Below are 24,924 nucleotides of genomic sequence, written 5' to 3' on the forward strand. Positions count from 1 at the left end.
TCTCGTCTGAGTTTGCATCACACACATATTCTCCAGAATCCGACAGCTGCAGGGGATTAATGGTGAGCTTGTGGGTATTACCCTCACTGGAGATGTGAATGTTGTCCTCGTTCAATAGCCGGCCGTCTTTCAGCCAGCGAACATTTGCTCTTTCTCGACTCACAATGGCACACAGTGTAACACTCTCATTGTCGTAGGCCGAAATCTTGTTGACTCCATCTTTATTTAAAAACTTGAGTGGTAGCTCTGAGAGAGAGAGAGAGGAAATAAAATATTTTAAAATCAAACATCAAATAATTTTTATTAAATAATTTTTTATCTTACCTTGAACCTCAACGATTGTGATCAATTTGTCGTCGATAGTGTCGCAAATATATGTTCCAGAGTCTCCGGGCTGAAGTCCAGCGAGAACAAGTTTCCTCACAACATCATAGCTGTCAATTTGTACACGCGTGTTTGGTTTCAGTATCTTGCCATTGCGTAACCACTGAACGGTGGCGTTAGGGCGCGACACCTCGCACTCCAAAATAAGGTCATCTCCTGCTCCCAGTACGTGATGCTCTGGATGGCCTGAGTTTCCAATGATCTGTACTGGAGGCTCTGGGCATAAAAGATACGTCATAGGTTAGGGTTTCTCCCAAGTGAAGAAAAGACAGACGGCATTTGGCCCTGCTCAACAACAGGATTACCTTTCACAGAGATATAGAAGAGCATTTTATCGTCCACCGCATCACAGGCGTATTCTCCCGAATCTTCAAGCTCAGCATTTAGGACAACCAGTGATCGGAAGACGCCTTGCTCCTCGCTGCAGTACCGCTCAGCGTCATCGATTAGCCGGCCATCTTTGTACCAGGTGACCGAAGCATTGGATCGGGATAGCTCACACACTAGAATGATATCATCTGACACCAAGAACTGCTTTTCTGTTTTTGCATTTGTTTTTCCAAGGATTTTAACCGGCAACTCTGTGAATGAACAAAGAAAAGCGCTGGATTTCTATTGGAGCTCATCATTTATGTACTTAAAGAAATTAGATAGAGAAATAGATAAAGATATATGTTTCACAAAACATGGAACGTGACTAACACAACATAAGATGGACTGTTAGCCTACCTTGCACTTCTACATGGAAATCCATCACATCGTCTTTTGCATCGCAGACATATTGCCCAGCATCTCCAGCTGTGAGTGAGCGAATGGCCAATTGGCGTGTGACACCATCCTCAAGGATGGTGACATGCCCAGAGTCTTCTACCTCGTCCCCATTTTTCTTCCAGGTGACTTCAGCATTCGATCTTGAAACCTCACAGTCTAGAACCAGAGTCTCTCCAGCTGCTTTTTCCACTCTGCTAGCCATCTTCCTTGGACGTATAAAGCGAACAGGTGGCTCTATGCAAAAAAAAGAAGAAGAAGAAGTTTGTGTTGGAAATGCAAATTGACTCAACAAGAACTGTGACAGAGGATTTTTTTTTTCACCTGCTATGTTTACAAAAAATGTCATTGAATCATCTGCAGTATCGCAGACATATTCAGCAGAGTCTTTGACAGTAGTTTCTGGTATAATCAGTCTCCTGTAGACGCCGTCCACCTCTAGAATAAGGTTGTCATTCTCTTCAACTTCAAGTCCATCGCGATACCAGCGCACGGCTGCATTAGGCCGTGAGATCTCACAGCTCAGTACCATCCTCTCAGAGGTCTGTTGGCAAAGCTCCATTTGGGACTGACTTGGGGAAACTATTCGTACTGGAGGTTCTGGAAGAGAGCGTTGCCATCCAGTTTAGCCGTCACCCATAATCTGTACCATATTTCACGTGCAGTACCAGGGGCCTTACCTGTAATACTAAGGTGAAAGAATATTGAATCATCCGCTGTGTCACAGACATATTCCCCGGAATCTTCCACTCCACTTGACAGAATCTTCAGTCGCCGATAAGGTCCTTCAACCTTGAGCTTAATGTTCTCACTCTCTTGCAGCTTCTGGCCGTCTTTGTACCAACTGATCGCACCATTGTGACGAGACAATTCACAGCTCAGGATAATTTCCTCAGGGACATGGCGCTCGAGATGGACATCCTCCTTCGGGTAGACTATCATCACTGGAGGTTCTTTGAGAGAAGAATATATAAAATTAAAACAATGTCAATTTGTTTGTGTGCGTAATGTTCTTTACCCCCCGACAAGGAGGTTGTGTTTTTGCCACCTTTTATCTGTCTGTCTATTAGTTAGCAAGATAACTGAAAAGGTTACACACAGATCTTGATGACATTTTCAGCAAATGTTGGGAATTCTATTAGGAACAGATGATGGTGATGATCCAGAAGAGATCCTGGATTCTGGATCACTTTGAATTCTTTATTAACATTGCGGTAAATGGAGCTACACAATTTGTCGCACAATATCTCGATTGATTATTGGCCAATGTTTATGGAATTTGACACAATCGTGTACACTAGGTGCCTCAATCTTACCGCCGTATTTAGTCCGGATTGTATCTGGATTGCAAATATTATTGAATTTTTTTCTCAAAATGGAGGAACCCTTTCATTTTGGCCAACAATACATTAAATTTTTTTCTAACAAGCGTAGTCGACAAACGGATTTGTTGTATCCTCAAAAGGTGTGGATCTAGATCTTGGTGAAATCACCATTACTGAGAGTGTGCTTTTTGTGAATAACTTCTAAACTAATAATGATAGCAATGTGAATCCAATTGCTAACGGTATGTTTTCAATGTTATGTAATCTAAAAATATGAATAGAATAATTGGATGTGTCATTACCTCGTATGTTAACCTTGAACCTTAGAACGCTGTCTCCGGCACGACACGTGTACGTGCCCGAGTCAGGCAGTTTGGCCGAACGTATTGCCAGAATCCTTTCGGTGCCTTCTGCTTGCATTGTAATATTATCACTTGGTTGTATTTCAGTTCCGTCTTTGTACCACTGGACGATAGCATCAGCCCTCGATACTTCACACGACACCACAAGCTGCTCTTGTTCCACAACGCTCTTGAGGAGGTCCTCCTCCGGGATATGAGCAAATGTTACCGGCGGTGCTGCAGAAAACAGCAGTAGTAAGTGGCTTGACATTTGCATTCATTGTTCACGCTCATGCACACTGTAGATCCAAGGTCATAGTTTAGACATGCTGAAGACGTGTGAAGCATTGCTGTCAAGAGAATGGATGTTCCAAAAAACAGATGGTGTTATTCTGCATTTTGAGTGAAGGAAATAGGAGAAGAATTGAAGTCTAACCAAAAACATGCAAGGCAATGGCCTAAACTGCGAAGCGTACGTACGAATGGGTAGAAAGCAACCGATGAAATTAGTGGTAAATCAGCGAGAGCAAAAATGTTTTTGCTTCCTTTTCAAATATTAGAGGCCGTGAAGGTGCATGAGGCTCTACCAGGATCTCGCCTAGAAAAAGCTTAACATATCACCTTTCAACTCCTCACAGAAATCGCCGATATCTGAACCATCATCAGTTTTACAAGTGTATGGCCCGGAACATGAAGACGTGTCCGATGTCGCAACCAGCGTCCTCCCATTGACCTCTGAACTGATGTTCAATCCAAATTTTGCCAAGAGATTTAACCCATCCTCACACTGACGGGTTTGGCTTTCGGAGACCTCATACTGTGATTTGATCGGGCCGCCTGCTTTGACAGACGTGCTCCTTTCAGCCTCTGGAAGAGCTGAGAATCAAACCAGTGCTGTAGGAACTATAATTCATAGAACAGTATCCGCATAACGTTCTGATATGCCATTCTATGCCATTCTATATACCGGTATTTGGATTTACTATCTACAGGCTGAAAAACGAATTATTTTTGATTTAGGATGGAATTGTGTCTGCTTGACAGTGTGAGACAAACTGGGGTATACCTACCTTGTAATATGTACAGCGTAGTGTTATTGACAGCAGTTTAAATTATTATGATGCACCTTCCAGGCATCCGTCATAAATCACACAATTGACAAGTAATGGTCTGCATCCACATTGAGAAAGTTGCAGTCGTGTTGGCTGCTAGTGATGCCCACTGGGCTGGGCAGTTAAACCAATATAAATTCCACTTTTTTTAAATACAATAACAAGCTGTAATTTCATAGTATTGTCATTTCATAGTAATTTGACCCACTGTGTGACGTTCTCAGTGCAACTTAAGCTACTCCCCATGCTTAACCACTTGCTATGCCTTCAATCGGAAAGGGAATGCAAGTGTTCGCTTGATAGGGCAGGAATGGCACTGAGCTGGATATCAATGCAAATAAAAAATATAAACTTTAAATAACCTGATATTTGATCGATTAAAAAACTAACTGCAGCATTGCATTTGGCGTATATTGGCGGCCAAAAAAAAAAAAAACATTGTCAAAATATTGGTCGAGTAAAGGGTTGACGCATAAGGCTGGTTAGTGATTCTGACAAAGCTGAAAATGCTTGGATCACCTGCAACATCCACCTTGAATTCTATGCGATCGTCCGCGGCCTCACAGTTGTACACTCCAGAGTGTCTGACTTCGGCTGATTTAATAAGCAGCGCTCTCAGCTTCTCATTTGTTTGGATCTCGTATTCACTGATTGGACGTAGCTGCTCTCCATCCTTGCACCAATAGACTTGGGCAGTGGGCTCTGAGACTTCGCACTGCAGCTTTATTGGACAGCCGGCTTCGACAAATTTGTTTCTTGCGACTTCTGGGAGCGTGGAAAACCGCACAGGAGTAGCTGCAGGGTGTCAGAAGATTTGCAGGACACTTTTGCTAGGCTGTCGGAATGTCAGCAGAGTTAAGTATCAGCATTAGTAAAGACGTGCGCAGTCACCTTCAACGTCCACCCGAAATGTCACGACATCATCGCCGAGGCTACAGCTGTAGAAACCAGAATCAGAGACCTTAGCAGAATTGATCATTAATTTTCTCAGGTTCCCATCTCTTCTCATATCAAGTCCAGTTCTGCAATAAACCTCCACCTCATCTTTAAACCAGGAAACCTGGGCAACAGGGTCTGAGACCTCACATTGGAGGACGATTGGACCGCCAACTGCAATCATCTTGTATTTTTCTGACATTGAGGTTGCCGTGATCTTTGGCGATCGGCCTAAAAGAAGGGAAGAACAATGTTTCTGTGCATAAATCAATTCTAGTATTGTTTCATGAACAAATGAGATACAGCACACTTGTTAAACCACTCACAAGTGTAAGATGGGCATGGGATACCTTTTACATCCACTTTAAAGGCTATGGTGTCATCTGATGTTGAACATTCATAGGTGCCACTGTGTGCTTTTTCGGCTGAGTGGATGAGTACGGTCCTTGCTAGACCATCTGACTGTATTTCCAGATTGTTTTGCGGAAGGAGTTTCACACCGTCCTTGTACCAGTTGACATTTGTGGAGGACTCACAAGAGAGTTCACACCTGAGGACAATGGGAGAACCTTCTTGTATGGACTTGATCCTGTCAGTCTCTTGAAGGTCTGAGAACTTCACTGGCAGGGCTAAAGGTTTCAGATATTGCAAAAAAAAAAAAGAATCTCTTATTAGACAATATATATATATAATATCTCGATTAGCCTACTGCACATTCCATTGCAAGGGATTTTTGGTTATTGTATTAAATTGAAAGGAAAAAGACATGAAAATAGAGGGCCTATGAGACATGCAATGAGAAATCAACATAACAAAATGACACTTAAATTCACCTTTTACTTCCACAGTGAACTGGATGTCATCGTCTTTCGACTCACAGCGGTATACGCCAGCGTGAGCCCGCTCAGCCGCTTGCACGACTAGACTCCTCAGAGTTCCTTCTGATTGGAGGTCCACTCCATTGTGCGGCAGGAGCTTCAGTCCATCCTTGTACCAGCTGACTTGTCCAGCGGAGTCTGACAGCTCACATTGAAGAGCAATGGGAGAGCCCGCCGTCACTGTCTGTTTCTGGTCAGCCTCAGACAAAGCCGAGAACGTCTGCGGTGGGGCTGCAGGTTTGAATGTAAAATGTGATTGGTCAATAAAACAGGTACTTGTATGAAGTAAAGTGCAAAGTGCTATCCTAAAGCACTACAAATACATATAACTGTGTAAATATTTTTAAATAAACCAACCACAACAATGGTTTCAGCAATGACCAGCGCTAACTAATGTACACAACCTAGTGATAGCAATCCTGGGTCAACATATATTGAGATTTTGTCACCCCACCCCCTCCCATTTATTTGTGGTATTAGGTCTATATTTTGAGATGAGTACAAATACAATTTAGTGGGTATTTAGGGTTAAGTAAGTCATAGGTATACGCATTAAATTACTTGCAGGATAATTTGTTTTCATCAAATTTGTTTTCATAATTAATCACGTCTTTATCAAAAATGACACTGTATGACAATTAAAAATGCAATTATCTGAGTCTATTTTGATTCAATTAGCAGTAAACTACTTTAAAAAAAATAAGACTTATATTTTATAATCATGTAAAGGCATTTAGATGTATTCTACCGTGTATAAATTCAACTCCTCTGAACAGAACATGAAAAGCAACTTTTGTCACCTTCAACATCCACACGAAACTGCATTGCATCATCTGTTGTCCCACAGGTGTAAATCCCTGCATGAGACAGCATCGCTGTCTGGAACGCCATCGTTCTTACAGAACCCTCAACCAGTATGTCTTGCCCATCTGCTTCGTGTAGTTTACTTCCATCCTTGCACCAAGTAACTTGATCGTTAGGATCTGATATCTCACATCGAAGCACTACGGGTGCATCAACATCAACAGACTTGTTCCTCTCAGTCTCGCAAAGTGCTGTGATTCTCACAGGCGGAGCTGGGGATGTTTGAGGTAACATCAAGAGAAAAGTGCATCACTATCACTGACGGCAACACAGATGATGCTTTCAACCAACAGAAAAGCAAAACTGCACATTGAGATTAGTCATGCCAATAACTACTGTACTACAAAGTAAAAGATATGTTAGCAACCTAACTAAAGATATTCCATTAGACTTTAGATAACTAAACATTCAGGTTAGGATACAAAGCACGTGTATTTACTTTTTCCGGTGTCTTCGATATTTCTCGTAGACCTACCTAAGCTTTTACATTGACTATACTTACGTGTTTCTAGTAACAAAATCAAACGAGTTAATGTAGACGTTGTCCAAATGTGAAGGATTATGAAATGCAATCTCTTCATTTTGCACAATGTCAACATTCTTTTACTTTTTTGCTTGATAATGCCAACCATTTAAATCACCTTCAACAGCCACCTTATTTGCAGTTAAACTGTCACTCCAGTGGCTGTCGCATGTCGTTGATAGATAGATGTCTTCTGACTGGACAGGAGATGCCTTCTTGTTAAACTGGGTCGATAAGCTTTGACCAGAGTAAACTGTGCCCCCTGCTCGGTCTTCTGTGGCCATCATGCTGTAATGGCATTTCCCCTGTACCGTATTGGCCAGCATGGACTGCAAGACCTCCGAGTAGATAGGTGCCGTTTGTCCTGTGTGGTAGAGGTCCTCTAGTGAAGACTGTTGGAGGTTGTATTGATCCTCTAGCTGGGCACGTTGTGTTTCTTTAAAATCTGATGACTGAATGGATTCAGCATTTGGTAAGTAACCAGGATCCTCAGACTGGACAGTTGTGATCTGCACATGTCTCTTCAACTCCGTTGCTTGGTCATTTGTGGTCCATAAGGAGGTGCAAGGCCCCTGTGAATGGATACTTCCAGTTTGTAAGCAATCCAGAGGCTTCTTTGGCAGGACAGCTGGGACATTTTTGGAAGGACATCGCTTCTCTGATGGGACAATTGTTGACTTCAATGATTTTATCTTGTCCCGTGATTTTGTAGTTGAAGCAGAAAAGGATGTAAGACGCTTCTTTGTTTGCGCATTTGTAGTATGTGAGGATGTAATGGGCTCCTTTATCTGGATATTTTCAGTGCATGAGGATCTTATGGGTTCCAGCAATTGGGCTGTTGCATCATGTAAAGATTTTAATATTTTCTCTGATTGGACAATTGCAGCATGTGAGGGTCTTATGGGCTCAGTTAATTGCTCAGCTGCATCAGACTGAGACGTAAATAATTCTGTTGACTGGACAGCTGCAGCACCTGATGATGCAAAAACATCTTTAGGGGTGATGCTTGCAGTATTAGATGATATAATGGGATTCATTGACTGGACGTTTGCAGCATGTGAAGAAACAAAGGAATGTTTTGATTGGACATTTGAGGAAGTAAAGAGTTCACCAGGGAACGCTGGATTATGAGAGAATGTAAAAATATCCGTTGATTGGACAGTTGTAGTCTGCAAGGATGTAATGGGCTCATTTGATTGGACCATTGCAGTCTGTAAGGATGTAATGGGATAATTTGATTGGACAGTTGCAGTCTGTAAAGATACAATATGATCAGTTGATTGGACAGTTAAAGTTTGTTTGGATGTAATTGGCTCATTTGATTGGACAGCTGCAGTTTGTATGAAGGATATTGGCTCGTTCGATTGGACCATTGCAGTTTGTAAGGATTTAATGGGATGATTTGATTGGACAGTTGCAGTCTGTAAAGATAAAATGGGATCAGTTGATTGGACAGCTGCTGTTTGTATGGATGTAATGGGCTCATTTGATTGGACCGTTACAGTCTGTAAGGATCTAATGGGATGATTTGATTGGACAGTTGCAGTCTGGAAAGTTAAAATAGGCTCATTTGATTGGACAGCTGCAGTTTGTATGAAGGATATTGGCTCGTTCGATTGGACCATTGCAGTTTGTAAGGATTTAATGGGATGATTTGATTGGACAGTTGCAGTCTGTAAAGATAAAATGGGATCAGTTGATTGGACAGCTGCTGTTTGTATGGATGTAATGGGCTCATTTGATTGGACCATTGCAGTTTGTAAGGATGTAATGGGATGATTTGATTGGACAGTTGCAGTCTGGAAAGTTAAAATAGGCTCATTTGATTGGACGGCTGCAGTTTTTAAGGATAAAATGGGCTCATTTGATTGGACCATTGCAGTCTGTAAGGATCTAATGGGATGATTTGATTGGACAGTTGCAGTCTGTAAGGATCTAATGGGATGATTTGATTGGACAGTTGCAGTCTGTAAAGATAAAATGGCATCAGTTGATTGGACAGCTGCTGTTTGTATGGATGTAATGGGCTTATTTGATTGGACCGTTGCAGTCTGTAAGGATCTAATGGGATAATTTGATTGGACAGTTGCAATCTGTAAAGATAAAATGGGATCAGTTGATTGGGCAGCTGCTGTTTGTGTGGATGAAATGGGCTCATTTGATTGGACCATTGCAGTTTGTAAGGATGTAATGGGATGATTTGATTGGACAGTTGCAGTCTGTAAAGATAAAATAGGCTCATTTGATTGGACAGCTGCAGTTTTTAAGGATAAAATGGGCTTATTGGATTGGACAGTTGCAGTTTGTAAGGAATATATGCACTCATGTAAGGGGACAGGTGCAGTATGGGAGGATTTCAAAGGATCCTCAGCCTGCAGAGCTGCATTGTTTAAGGAATTACAGGAATTATGTGATCTGGCCGTTGACATGTGATTTGTATGGCACGCTGAGATTAAAGTTGAACTTTGTTGGGGTTTATCACGCTCTGCCTGGACAGGTGGTCCTTGTATCAAGCTACCTGGCTCTGCAGGTTGGACAGTGCTAATTTTGACAGTGGATTCCGCTGAATCAAGAGTTGCAATTTGATGATTACAGAGATCGTCTGTCTGGAAAGCAGTCTGCAAGGATCGGTCAAAAGCTTCTGACGGGGCTTCTTCTTGCTGTGTGTAGTAAACAAAGTCCTCATCTTGCGATTCTGCCAATGTATTACAGTGGTGTTGAATGTCAGATTGTGATACTGTTGCGTTTACAGAGTCACAGTAATCTGGAGATTGAGCACATATCGTTTGTTGTTTATCATAGAGCTCCTTCGGCAGTTTAGCTCTAATATAATCAGTCGTGTTTCCCTGTCTTGACTGTGAACACGCAACATGGCTGGAATGATCTTCATACATCTGTGCGTCTCCTTTCTTGCCACAGGAGATGCCAGACTTGCATTTTGAAGCCATGCAGTCAACTTCGACAGGATGAGGCTCTTCGCTGGTCTTCTCCTTGTCTTGGTCAGGAGATAGCCTTGGCGATGTAGCTATAAAGCATTGTGATGCACACAGAGAAAGGTTTTCAGTGGTTGATGCTCTCAATACTTCTTCTTGTAACAGAATGTGCATGTGGGTTAGCATGGAGTTATGGGAGCATTCATTGCAAAGACAAAACAAGAAGATCGACCGGGTTTGGTCTGAGATTGAGCTCCTCTATTGCCCCTTTTAACGGACTCCTCGTATTGTTATACCACCAGTCTGCACGATAAGCAACTGAACGTCTAAAAAAAGTCGATAGATTTTTCTCCTCTTTGAGTTTGTTGTCATTGCAACAGTGATAGATTCAGGCAGCAATGTGAATTAGCGGAACTGGTGCTGAAAAGGGTACAAGATTGACTTTAACGGCTGCAAGCAAAAAAAAAAAAGAGGCTGTTAAAATGAAGAATGAAGTGACAAACAAAACATATATGTTAGTATAAGGAGGAGCTGAACAGGGACCAAAGACCCACATGTTGGAGAGCAAAAAACAGAAACAAAACCTGCATGAAATGACATGATGCCAGGATTCAGCATGGCAAATAGCACATTTTGAAAAAAAGAAAACAAATGCAGATGCCTCTGATGGTTGAGCGAACAGGAAACGGCACCACTATCGTTAGTGGCATGTATGTGCTGGGTTAACATTGATGACGGGCGTTGAAATAATCAAATCACCTTTAACTTCCACAGTGTATTGGGCAGGTGCATCAGCTATTTCATCAATCTCATCACCATAGTGACAGGGCTCTGCTGCTCGGACAAAGCCAAAGAGAAAACAATGAGCTGTGGGTGCAATCTGCAAATCTGGAACTAAATGCGTGACTGTTATTTCTGCAGGTACAATGTGGAGCGCCACCTTCCGTGTTCGCGTGCGACTGTTCATCATCACCAGATGTTTCACAGCCAAATCCTTCCTTTCCAGACCAGTCATGTGACCGGGACGGCGAGGCTTGGCTGTTGATCTGTGATTCACAGTCACCGTCTCTTTTTGGGTAGATTTGAGTTCCGTCTTTGTACCAGCAGGCTTTAGCAACGGGATCTGAAATCTCAAATTGCTGAACAAGCGGGTAGTGGATTTCAGCAGACTCGGTCTTCCTAACATCAGGACCAAGATATGTTGAAGATGGCACTAGAGACAGGCATCGGGGAAATAATTTCAGTGAACGTTCCCCTACTTTTTGTTCTCTTCTTGGAAAAACTGCCTTTAAAGAGATATTGTCATACAGAAAAACTGCGTGTATTAACAAATACAAAGACAGACTAAAAGCTGCATAAAGAGTTAGTCATAGCAACAATATAGAAGATGTTAATAGAATAAATCACCTTGATTTTGCACTATTAATTGCACAACATCATCTGCTGTCGCACAGTAGTATGCTCCAGAGTTTGAGGGATGAGTTGGTTCAATAACAAGAGTCTTCTTGATGGCTCTGTTTTCAAACTCTGCTTCCATGTCGGAATCGTGTTCTTGATCCACACGGCGTGGCGCCTGGACATTGGAGTCCAAGGTTTCACCTGCTGGAGCAGCTGAGCGTGTTGCTTCAAGTGATTGTGTCTGCACGACCTCTGCTGAGGGTGATGTCGGCAACACGGGAGCTAAAGATGATGATTCATATTGTCATTGCAGCTTCAACATTGCATAAACTCCCTGAGAAATGGGTTATAGTTTCAGCCCCCCACCTCCTGTTTGTTGGGGGGGGGTATGTTAATAATAAGACCAAACTGAAGGCGAAAGAAACATTTTCAAAGATTATTTCACATCATTAGTAGAGATTAATTTTACCACGATTTATAAAATAAGGTTAGAACGCTGCAACCCAACACAAACACAACAGACAGAAAGACTTTTAGTTACTGGGAAGTTCTACAACTGGCTCTACGGACCATGAAATTCAAATTGAAATCACCTTTTATATCCACATTGAAATGGATAGTGTCATCGGCAGCCTCACAGCTGTGTAGGCCTGAGTGTGAAAGCTCAGCAGATGGCATAATGAGTTTCCTCAATGCGCAATTACTCTGTGTATCCCAGTCTCTCTGTGGGAAGAGCTTTACACCATCTTTGCACCGGGAGACGGGCACGGTAGAGTCTGGCACGTCACATTCCAGCGCCACAAGTTCGCTCGCTCCAAGTGACTTGGTTCTCTCAACGTCAAAGATAGCAGAGCACGTTGATGGTGTAGCTAGCATTGGGGAATTCAGGAGAGCTAAATCAAATAAAATCTGTGGAAATGGATACTTTGCAAAACTGTAACTGCTGAGAAGAAAATGAAAAGGGCTTTGGAGGTCACAGAACAAAGGTGCATTAACCATTCTGTAGAAAATCATACGCAACAGTTCTGCAAACGGACATAAAAAAAAGAGGCAGGGATTATTAGTGGCATCTAGAAAGAGGGGCTGGGGTTAACGCACAAGATAAAAAAAAAAGTGTAAAGTCACCTTTGATCTCCACTTGAAACTCCATGGCATCATCCTCTGTAGTACATCTGTACACACCTGAGTGGGACAGCTCAGCAGACAGAACAACTAATGTCCTCGCGTTGCCCTCCGAGTGGATTTCTAATCCAGAGCTCGAAATGAGCTCCATTTCATCCTTGTGCCAGCAAACGTGGGCCTCAGGATCAGACACCACACACTGGAGTACAACAGGGCAGCCTGCTTCAATCAACTTGGTCCTCTTTACTTCTGGAATTGCTGAGAACTTCACAGGTGGAGCTATAAATATGTTTAGATTTAATGTCAACCTTATTTCAGCCCACACATCCATCATTCGTCCTATTCTAAAGACAGCTAAATTGATATGCATGCTTGTAGTGCAGGCAAATAAAAAAGATGCCAGCTTTGCTGTCCATTTGGTGAGAACAGACGAGACAGAAAAGTTTCATCAGAGTTAGTTGCTTTGCTGCTGAAGAGCTTGTTAATAAGTCACATTGCTGAAGGTAAAACAAATCACCTTTGACGTCCACACTGAACGTGGTGGCATCCCCCTTCGTCTTGCAGCAGTAAATCCCAGAGTGGAGCAATTCTGCTGAATGGACAGTCAGTTGCCTTGCCAAGCCATCGGTGAGAGTATCTACTCCAGTCTGAGGAAGGAGCTTTAACCCGTCTTTGTACCAGTGCACCTGGGCAGAAGGGTCTGAGAGCTCGCATCGTAGAACAATGGGATAGCCTGCTTGGATGGTTTTGTTCCTCTCTGCATCTGGAATTGCTGAAAACCTCACGGGCGGTGCTACGGATATTACATAAATGTAGGTTTGGATAAGACAGACGTGTGGAGAGATCTATGCATTTGTAAATAGAGCACCGATAACCAAAAAGAAAAAAAAACTAACCTTCTACTTCCACATTGAATCTGATGACGTCATCAATGGCGTCGCAGCAATATACTCCTGAGTGTGAGAACTCTGCTGATTGGATGACAATTCTTCTCATGGTACCCTCTGATTGGATATGAAGACCATCCATTGATTGTAATTCTACCCCATTCTTGTACCAGTGCACCGGTGCTGCTGGATCCGACAGCTCACAGTAGAGCACGATGGGGTTCCCAATTTCTATAAATTTATTGCGGTCCATTTCCGACATTGGTGAAAACTTGACAAGAGGAGCTGCAAATTACAGAAGGCAACAATGATAACTTTGAGTAAGTACAGACAGCAACAACAAAAAACTAAAGACAGACTAGGTTGTACTCTCAAATCGTGTCCCATCATACATACCTTGGATGTACAATGCTGCAGAATCCCGGATGCCGTAGGCAATAAAAGTAATCTCAGCTCCATTGTCTCTGTCTCGTACTCCCCGTATACGAAGAGACTGGTGTGCTCGTGTCCGACGAATGGAATAGCGCTCGTCCTCCTGAAGCTGAGTACCATTTAAGAACCATGTGCCGATAACTGAAGCCGAGAGCTCAATGGTAAAGAGGGCATCTTGCCCCTTTGGCACCAAGGCATCCTGTAAGGGAGCCTGTATTCTGGCAACCGGAACTGGAAAAGAAAAGGAGTTCTCACCGGGTGTACAAAAACAATATCCTCAAGCATGTTGTGATTCCGTTAATCAAGAGACGTAATCGATCCTACACAGTTGTTGAACCTACCCAAGTGAACAGCCCTAGGGAACTCAACATTGCTACTCTTTCCATATTTATTTACGCTGCAAATGCGGAATCGATAATCGGCTTCGCACGGTACGCTGTCGCCGAGGATTTCCACGGAGGTCGCAGAGTCTGTGGTTAGGCACTGCAGCCACTCCTGTGAGCCAGTGCCCACTTCCTGTCGCTCAAGGACGTAGCTGGATGGAGTATTCTTTCTCGAGTCCAGAGCAGGAACCCACGAAAGAAGAGCAGCATTAGCTCGCTCGGTGTTGATCTGCACACCCACAGGGCAACTAGGAGGGCAATGCCTGGCCGCTGAAACATGAGAAACCCATCACGCATTGGACGAGCAGAGAGATCAAGATTAATTATGTCAAAAGGTTTTCTGGTCTCAATAAAATAAAGGTGGATTTATTTTACATTGGTATCATTTTAAATGAGTGACCCCACCTTTCACTCTCAGCTGAGAGGAAGTCCTGGATCTGCATACAAGGAAAGTCACAAGGCCAGAGTCTTCAGGCATTATATTGACGAAAACCAGGATGTGAGTACGACCGAACGACTTGATGATGGTCTGATGCGTTTCACGCAACTCTACTCCATCTTTGTACCAATGTATGTCCATTTCTTCTTTATCCACTTCGACACAAAAGGCAGCATTTTCGCCTTCCAATACATCCACTTTCCTTGGTAGCTTCCGCAAAATTGTCCCTGCAAGAAAACACACCTTTTGACCTTAAATCGATTTCTTAGAATGTAAGACCCACATTTATATCAATGTCTCCATGCACAAAATTTAATTAAAGGTACCACATAGCTTGTATAGATTGCCATGACATTGCTCAGTAATATGTATCACATGGATTTTTGCATTGGGGCCTTCTTTTCCAAACAAGACCTTGTTTCAGGTCGTCATGTTTTACCTTTCACTGCTACCTCTGCGATGCTTCTCCCCCCATCAGGCAACTCACAGAGGTAAATCCCATCATCGTCAACTCCGATGTCACGGATAGTCAGCCGCCGTTTTGTTCCCCACTCCTCCATTCCATACTTGGCCCCAGGCTGCAGTCGTCTATCCTCCAGATACCACGTGATGGGAACGGAGTCCTCGGGAACCTCACACTCCAGAACCGCCAAATCTCTTTCCCATACCTCTAGATCAATAAGAGGCTGCTTGAATCGCACAGGCGGCTCTGGAACAAAGAACATGATGTCTCCCAAGTTCTACTTCAAACCGTTCATTTGTTTTTGCTTCACTCCACCCACAGAAATATTTCATGCAAGCTAACCTTGTGAAAACTAACATGGCACATTGTCTATGTACTTAAATTAAATATATTTAACAGTAAATCCAATGAAACAAACATCATGAGACAAGCGGCTCATTTAGTTTAGGAATGGAAAGGTCATAGATAGGAAATGGACTGTTTGTAACCGACACCATCAGACAGTACCAGACGGTTGTAAACGAGAGAATGTGCTCTGTAATTGTTAGAATGCATGGGGGGGGGCATCACTAAAAACACACATAACTGAGAAATGCATTAACCCTGTTCCACGGTAATCACCTCTGGTCTAATTTTCTTTGCCTCTGAACATCACAGTGTGGTTCTTCCCATTGGTGCCATGAGTTTGGATTTATCTGGAGCCATGTGAGAAATACGATCCCTTTACCAAAGACTTCGCCACATACCCCCGCCTCACCCCCCAGGGTCTTTCACAAGCTAAGTGACTTTGCAGACATCAACGCTGCTGTCGCAATCCATCTCAGGCTGATGAACTTTCTCCCTTATCATAGCCATCAACTTGAATTTCACAAAGCACTCGACTTTAGAATGTTATTTTCTCATCACTTTTAAACTGTTTGTTCCCATGTGGTCATAATTCAAAACATGATCTCAGAGCATTTCTTTGGAGACATCTCTCTGACATCATCATCATCATCATAGCATCAGAATGATGGTTATCTGATCCGGAAACACAGTGCACCCCTCACTCACTCTGTGACTAACTTCAAAAAGCATCGCAGCATACAGTCTTCATACACCGAAAGCTCGCCTTTCTTTTAAGCTCAGTCGCTGAAAATGGACTTACCCTTTACAGAGAGGTGCACGGCACTGAGGGTTTGCCCTGCGGTATTTGATGCAGCACAAACGTAAATCCCATTATCCTTCTGCTTACAATACAGAACTTTGAGTGTGAAGTACCCTTCTCTGTCTTCATACAACAAATAACGCCTTCCTGACAGGATCAGCCTGCCATCCTTCCTCCATATTATTTCCGGCTTGGGTTTCCCAGTCACAAAGCAGCGGAATTTGGCATGTTTGCCCTCTGTCACTGCAAACATTTTTACTTTCGTGGACTTGGTCACGGTGTCATCTCGGAGCCGATTCGGCACCTGCCTTCCGATCCGCTGTTTACCCTGGTGGGCTTTCCGGTGGCCGTTTGTGTAGCCATTCCGATTTCCTTCTTCCTCGTGTCCTGGGCCTGCATCGACAAGCAAGACAGCTCCTGCCAACGCTTCCCCGGACTCATTCCTGGCTTTGCATGTATATACGCCACCATCTGGTGCACGAGTCTTAAAGATCTTGAGTTGGAACCATCCGCCATCCTGGTAGCCCACACTGAAATGTGTGCTTTCAAATATCTCATTGAGTTTCCTGCCATCCTTCTCCCAGACAACCTCCGGTCGTGGGTTTCCCCAGAGCTTACAGGAGAAGACGGCGTCTTCTCCACGACCGGCACGGGTGGACAGGGGCTTGATGAGGAACCGTGGCTTATTTTCCTCTCGTAATTCCATCTCTTGTGCCTCACCTTCCACCTTCAGGGTAGCAGCCGCACACGTTTCCCCAATGCTGTTCTTTGCCTTGCATATGTACTGGCCGCTATCCTCCGCGGTTACCGCGGATATGATGAGATTGTAAACATTCCCATCTTCAAACACCCTGTATCGTCCTTTTGGGTCAATCTTTTCATTGCTTCGCTCCCAGATAACTGCGGGTCTCGGATCTCCACCGATCTGACATTTCAGGGCCGCGTCAGTTCCACTTTGTACAACCACAGGTCTGGGATAGGCCAAGAAACGAGGCGCACCACCAAACACATCCATCTCTGGCTTCCCTGTCAGCTTCTCCCTCAGCAGGCAACGGGAATGATGCGTGGCGGATACTCACTCGGGTACGAGGCTCCGGAGGGTTGCGGCGCAAATTTCTAATAAAAATAAATAGAAGGATTACTTCAGTTTTTAAGAGCTTCTGTGGGTGAAATTATAGCTGAACATAAAAGAGCAATCCTTCAAACTTCAAATCATACTTTTCATCTTCTTCTCATAAGGAAACTTTTAATTTTTTTAATGAATTTAAACATCCGTCTGTTGCGTTTCAGCATGTGATTGATAAGATCAATAAGGTTAATTCGATAACTGATGCTAGCAGAGGGGGTGTGGGTGTAGTCTAGTCCTATTCCAACACATAGCCGGTACAGCTGGTGCTGTATTTCAATGGGAAAGTGCTTAATATAGTATGCCCTAAATAAAGACGTGTGTGTGTGTGTGTGTGTCAGGTATCACAAAGAAGCTTCTGAAACCCTCGTGCTCACACAAACACTGGCTAAAATCAGGGGCTCCTCACCCACGAGGTTTTCCACGCAAAATTTGCTGAGCCTTTATCACACCCTTTGTTTGTGGATCTGTTCATCATTTCTCTTCTATGAAATGTAACGGTTTAATTCAATAAATAAAAACATCCATGATTATTAATCGTTACTCATATCACGGGGTTGTAATGATCAAGTTGATGGAACCCAGAATGCAGAGACAGAGGCAGGATTAAAAGTTCAACAAAAAAAGCGCTGTACTCGTGTATACAAAAAGGTAAATACAAAAAACACAAACTACTAAACAAAGCAAGGCTTGGATGGGCTGAGGTTCCAGAAATCATTAACAAAAAATACAGCAAAAACAAAACACTAAATAAATAAGAGACGAGAAAGCACGCTGGAGAAAGAAACACAAGGTGGAGGGCACCGGGTCGGCCGGGCCGGGCCAAGATAGCAAACATTATAGCAACACAGGCAAACGACCTGCAGGTGTGTCTCCAGGTGTTCAGCAGACTCTCCCATGGCCACGCCCACATTGCAAGACATGGAGAACAGTGTCAGAGAAGCAGATCACACAGGAGACCGTGACAAACTCACTCCTCTATGTAAACTTGTAATCTTCAGAAGATTATGTTCCTGATTGGACTTTTTGTCTCATCCTTTTGCCATTATGTTGTTCTGAACTTGAATCGGTGCAGTTATGATTTATGTGCTTTAGAGTGGCTCCCATGGAGCATTGCAAGTTGGGTACACAATTCAGAAATGAACTTTTACCAAGAAAAACCATTCTGAGTTTCATTTCAAAATATTCATGGCTTTCAGGAGCAAGTAGATCCTCCCATGATCAATTACTGGACCAATGAACGATGCCATCATGTTTTCTTACAAACCTCCAAAAGTATTTTGTATTTCTTTGTGAAATAGCTAAAAAAAATAAATCTTTTTTTGTTTACATTTTTAAGCTAAGCCTAAAAATTGTAGCTAAAAATAAATTTGCTTCTGATGATTTTTTATTTTTTATTACCAAGGTTTCTAACTTAAATGTGAAATAACTGCCTGTAAACCATTTTATGCTCAGACTCATTTTGCAAAATTCCTTGAAACCTCTTTTCAGATGTTGTTGTTTTTATCACAGATTGGACATTACATTGTGAAGTCTCTTCAGTATTCCCTCTGGGGTTTCGAAGGGGCGAGATTAACCCCCGTGTTTACTCGTCTGATTTAATTGGAACGACCTCTGCCCCTTCTGAAGCCGTGCTCCGTATCCCTCACATGACCTACCTCGTTTCAGTCGCGGGGAACGGCCGTCGACATACATTCCGCACTTGCAATCTCTCTTCGAGGTACGAAGCAGGGCCACTCCTCTCCTGAAGGCTGACTTATGTCCAGAGACGATTTTAGATCCAGACTCAAAGATCGCTTTGTCTTCTTTACAACATTTTTTAAAACAGTTTTCCTACAGGAAGGAACAAAAAATAAATAAAAAACGCACACATGTCCTCAGCATCCACACCAGCGTCCTGCGGTCTGGATACTGTTCCCCCACAATCTCTGTGTCGTTCAGGCCTTAGACACCAAGTGTCATTGTTCAAGGAATACCGTTAAATGCTTTTGCAGCTGCTGCTGTCCCCTAAAAATACTGGCTGCCTCGATGACAGCAGTGAATATAAGTCGGGCACTTCCATTCACTTGCCAGTAGGGACTAAAGATAGTTCAGGTGGCCATGAGCCGAGCACTGCTTAGCTTACGTGAGTCTTTGCATTACAAATATAAAAGGAGGACATCAAGCCTTTTGGTTTCTCGATTTGTAAAGGACCACTTTTATTTCATCTCCAACATTTAAAGCAGTTTCTATACCATCTGCCATCCTCGTGGTATTTGCCACAGAACTTGTAAACGTTAAAGGAAAAGTGGGATGAAAAAAACAAAACAAGAATATTACTGTATCATATAATTAATTAAGTGCTTAAATTTTGAAGCACTGTATCTAATTCTGAAAACAAATGAAAGTTTACTGATTATATTTCATTCAGGTGACACAAGTGAAAGAAGTCGATACGAATGTTCAGTAATTCGCCTGTCAGCTCTGTGGCTCTGACGGCCTTTAAGAAGTTTGTCATTGAGAGGCATCTGCAAGAAGCAGCAAGACAAATCCCCCCCCCTCCCCCAAAATTATATCCCATAAAATATGCATTTGATTCACTCACCAAAAATCAAAGTCATAAAGGAGTCTTCTGGATCTGATCCAGAATGAGGTCAGGAATAAATATTACATTTTAACATTTAAAAACCCAATTTCTGGATTCAAAAATCAGTTAAAAATCAACTCTGATTCACTTTTACTTTTCATGGTTGGTGTATAAAGACACTGTTGCAGCCCCCGGCGTCGAAATAAGTGCAGAGAGTCACCAACGGGTGTAGTTGCTTTGCGTACTTTATTCAAGCACCTTCAAGCACCTTCAAACACCGTGAAACTAAATAATCAAACAAAAAACATAACCACTCGTCAGTGCATACTGCGTTTCGACATAACGGTCAGATTGCAGGGTACAGCATATTGTATCGGACATACCTCGCTCCGCATACCAAGGGTGCAAACTCGTAAAATATCGTTTGGCGCTCTTCTTTGGCGTCGGGTTATTAGCGCACCATGTCCCTGTCTCGGCGTTTGCAGAGACCAGCTGTTCGTCACGCCCCCGCCGGCGGAACTCTTCCGGCTTTATACGCGGTTCCATACATGTTCCGGGGCTTGCAGCGTCGCCCCAGTCACGTGACACGTCATGCGTCATAGACGGACACTTACAGACACCAAGAACAATTTAGAACCTTTCGATGATGATCCGGTTCACCGTGTGGACGGTGCGAATCCAATTAGGAAGTGGAATGAACTGCTCGGCGGAGGTCTGCTTTTCTAGTTTAGAGTATGTTTACGTGTGTAGTTTACGTGTTAAGGCTACTCCACTTATAACTCCATACACTGCGGATAAGGGATCCAACGTGCTTGTGGCGGTGCGAGGGGATTGGACAGCACGTGGGCCCTGCTTTGTGAGGCTGTCGTGTGATTATAAGACTTGGTCTCAGCGTGAGCTGCAGGGTCCCCTTCAGCTGTTTAGTGGCTCCACGGCCCTTCGCTCCCTCCGCCCTGATTTCAGCTGTTGGAAGTAATCTGACATAACTCAGAGCCCCCTCCCACCCCACCCCGTAGCCACTTCTAAAACGCTTTTCATCTGGTGGACAGAGTCAAAACTTCAAGCCTCGTTATGCTATCAGAACTCACGAATGCTGAACAGTTAACACAATTCCGATGCTAGATTTAGGCAGAAGCCGTCAAAGGCTGCAAAGAGCAGCTTTTAATCGGACGCCCGCTGTCACAGGATGCTTCTAAGTCTTTTGTTGCTTTAGCAAGTGATCTAATATGGAAGGGACAGGACTGAGTCAAGAGTGTTGTGCGTATTGATTACGGAGTATTAAGTACGTCTGTCAGGACATCTGTATGGGATTTAATTCCAAATTTTCGTGCTTTCCATATTTTTATAAATCAACGCTTCCTGATCGAATGCATGGAGTCACATAACTCGGTTTTCTCAAGGTCAAAAGTTCATTATTTTGGTGTCTGAAGATGACAAAGCCTGCCCCCCCCCCCCCCCCACACAATGTTCCCATTGCCTTGGTAAAGGAAATGACAAACTCATCATGAGAATAGCACTGCATCTTTATATTCTCTGGAGATCATTTAGGATTGTTAAGGACAAGGAACGTACGACTGTTTTGCTTCGTTCGATCAGATCTGGTCCCAGCTTTTGGAATCACCATAGTGACCGACAGCGCCACTGATCAGATCAGACATGTACACAAGCAAGAACATGGCCCCCTGGGAGAAAGTGGAAGACCTGCTGTCGATATCTTAGCGTTTGTTGCTCTTTCCGTAGAGAGGCCCTGCCCTGCTCTCTCTAAGGTAGCATTTGAAGGGCAATCCTGCCTTTCTTTTCCCTGACACTGGAATGTGAGCAGAGCCGTGGACATGTTGAGACAGCGGCCTGAACGCCTAAAGACGGAGAGATTAATGGTGCTCTGCGCAGTCCAATGCGTGAACCCAGTGCCTTATTCCCCAGGTAACAAACTCACCTCATGTGATTCAAGAAATCATTTAAATGCCTGACGCCTGTAAAGCAAAGAAAGAAAATCAAGGCGTGGATCAGTGCATCACTTCTGCCTGGAAATGATCAGACATCAAACATAGATTAGTAATCTTATCCTGTCTTTGGCAATACTTTGGGTTTCATGCTTGCAGTGTTTATACTTTGCTGCTGTATCTTAACTCTTATATAGAATAAACAATTCTTGCATTAAAGACATTTTTTAATTTTTTTGTTCACAGCACTCGTCTGATTCTTCAGCCGTACACAGAGGTGGAAAAGATTATTGCATCCAAGAAAAAGTGAAGCCAAGCCAAACCTAATCTGGGGACTGACTTGTTGCACCATGATGAATAAAATCCAAAGCATCAGGTCAAACGTTTCCTCTTCTGAGGAAAAGACAGGAGGCGGAGCTGGAAGTGGAGGCGATGAAGATGCTGAGGTTCTCCTTGGGAGTGACCAGGTTGGACAGGATTAGAAATGAGAGAATAAGAGGGACAGTGAAGGTTAGACGTTTTGGAGACAAGGTCAGAGAGGACAGACTCTGATGGTTTGGACATGTCCAGAGGAGAGACGGGGACTATATCGGTAGAAGGATGCTGAGGATGGAACTGCCAGGGAACAGGGCTAGAGGTCGACCCGGGAGACGACACATGGAGGTAGTGAGGGAGGACATGAGAGTGGCTGGTGGTTTCGGGAGGACGATGCAAAGGACATGGTGAAGTGGAGAAGGATGATTTGATGTCGCGATCCTTCACGGGACAAGTAGTAGTTGTAGTAGTATTAGTAGTCATAGTAGTAGCAGCAGGTCAAACGTTTCCTCTGCAGTTCTTGAAAAGCAACCCAATCTCACCCTCTGCTGGTTATCTTGTGCAAGTGCAACATCAGGTAATCATAACAGTCATATTATAACACACATCCGTCAAACACACAAATGAGGACACATTTTGCGTTCTAATAAATATATATATATATTGTTTGAACTTTTTTCACCCTTGAACTTTCTTTCTTCTACATCTGTCTTCCTCTTGAAGGTCTTGCCTTTCTCTTACCTCCCCCCCCCCCCCCCCCCCCCTCCTTCACCTGCTCGCCAGGTGTGTTCTCGTGAGGCGTTCGTGGCTGCAGGAACAAACTCTGCGTGAATGACAGAAGACTTTCCAGCGGAGGACGTGGGTTTACATCCGCTTGAGCTGCTGGCACAGGACGCAAGGAGAGGTCTGACCTCTCTCTCTCTAAACGTGTCCCTCTTTAGGACCTGGAGGAAGCCCCTGATGTGAACTCCTGCAGGTCTTTTCTCTCTCTCTCTCTCTCTCTCTCCACATTTTCTTCTCCGCTTCCAGCAGAGCGCCGCGTCTCCATCAGCTGTTCCAGCCGCAGCCAAGCAGCGCAGCCGCCTGTGTGAACGCGCTTTTTCTCCCCCCCCCCATCCTGAATAATCCATGTAGATGCTCCAAACGCTCTCAGCCAAAGAAGACATGGAGATGAGGTACTTGTTAGACTTGTCTCAACTTTTTGTTCTTTTTGCTGAATGAAACGTTGAGCTTGTGATTGTGTCCTCCTTCCTCTGCAGGTGCTCCTCCTGGCCGGTGCGCCTCCTCTGTTGCCTCCTCATTCTGGTCATCCCGGCTGCATCGCAGTGGCCAGGTAAGAACAGACACACCGGACACGTGAGTGCTTTGGCTCTGTCTGGGCATATGCATAAAACTATAGTGCCCCCCCCCCCCATTGCACTAATGCCATTGAATGTGTACGCTTTTCAGTTTCTATAAGTTCTCAGAGTATTTTGCACATTATCTGTAGTTAAAGTTAAAGCATTCTGCAACGCTCTTTCATTGGCCACTCTGAGGAGGTCGGAGGTCAAAGTGGCCTCAAGGCTGTTTTACTGGTTTTCTCAAGTCCAAAGTCTGCAAGAGCAAGAAAGCAGCATCCTGTCTTTGTCCCGTGTCCTGCTCCGTGTCTGTCAACCTCCAGCTTGGACTGGCTTCCCCCCCCCCCCCCTGTCTCCTGCAGCAAAGACATTCTTACCTTTCAGCTGGTCTAAAGCCACGAGGTGATTTTTCTTTTGGAGGTCAGGATGTTACAGAGTTAAATAAATACAAAATGTTTTGTCAATGCTTTATCAAAGAGAGGACGTTGATTGGTATATTTGATGCAGTGTTTCGGGGCTTATAAAAGAGAAGAGATGTAGAAACACACTCCCAAAATGTGAATTTTTCCCAGGATTGTCCTCCTATCCGTGTGTTTCCAGGTTGAAAAGGCCGGCTCTCGGAGCAGCGCCTTCGGCTGCCTCTGACATGGTTGAATTAGGTCCGATTCATTCCCAATCCCCGGCTGGGTCAGGAATCCCTATTGTCATGTGATCTTTGACATGCACCCAGTGTGGTTTTTCCCAGAGGGGCGCAGGACAAGGCAGGGGGAAGGGATCAGCGGCTGGTGGGACACCCCACCATGCCTTTTTAATGGATGAATTAGATGCCACATAAAAAAAAAAAAAAAACCACAACTGGGCTTGGGGTTTTCTCCTTTTCAATGCAGGGACATGTTGAGTGTGTAATCCTCATTTTACTTACCCCCCCCCCCCCCCCCCCCCCCCCAAACAGAGTAGTTAATCTGAACTAGACCCATCTACACTTTATCTTGACTGAGTGAAATTTGGTGTCGAACCTCGCCGCTAAATGATCGTTGGATTGGAGCGCTGTCGGGAATCACGGTGAGTCCCAAATGGAACAAATGGACCGACTGTGCTGTTGATTCACTGAACCTTGTGATGTCTAATCCCTGGATTTTCTCGTCGGTAAACCTACTTGCTCCAGATCGCCGTCTCTGGGGGTGCCTCACATCGAGGCTTGCGAGTCCCATCTGGCTTCGTATAATGTTTGAGCCGCCGCTGTTGAAAGGTCATCAAGCATTTGCTGTGTGCAAGTTTGGGACTTTCGGCATTGGTGGGGGT

General features: G+C 43.9%; 1 protein-coding gene across 1 annotated transcript; it reads right to left on the minus strand.

Moving 5' to 3' along the window:
* Positions 1-81: 81 nt before the first annotated feature.
* On the minus strand, positions 82-19,130 carry LOC137916756 (obscurin-like protein 1; the record flags this gene model as incomplete). The annotated part of the gene is made up of 14 exons (XM_068759723.1): positions 19,120-19,130; positions 16,336-17,451; positions 15,165-15,434; positions 14,692-14,952; positions 14,245-14,556; positions 13,868-14,134; positions 13,481-13,756; positions 2,780-3,055; positions 1,833-2,105; positions 1,477-1,752; positions 1,114-1,389; positions 690-965; positions 325-600; positions 82-246 (listed from the first exon to the last, which is right to left on the minus strand). Coding segments are annotated over exons 2-14 (4,219 nt in total), but the record flags the coding sequence as incomplete, so codon positions are not given.
* Positions 19,131-24,924: the final 5,794 nt, after the last annotated feature.

This window comes from Brachionichthys hirsutus, unplaced genomic scaffold (assembly GCF_040956055.1).
Source record: "Brachionichthys hirsutus isolate HB-005 unplaced genomic scaffold, CSIRO-AGI_Bhir_v1 contig_1397, whole genome shotgun sequence".
Classification (NCBI taxonomy): domain Eukaryota; kingdom Metazoa; phylum Chordata; class Actinopteri; order Lophiiformes; family Brachionichthyidae; genus Brachionichthys; species Brachionichthys hirsutus.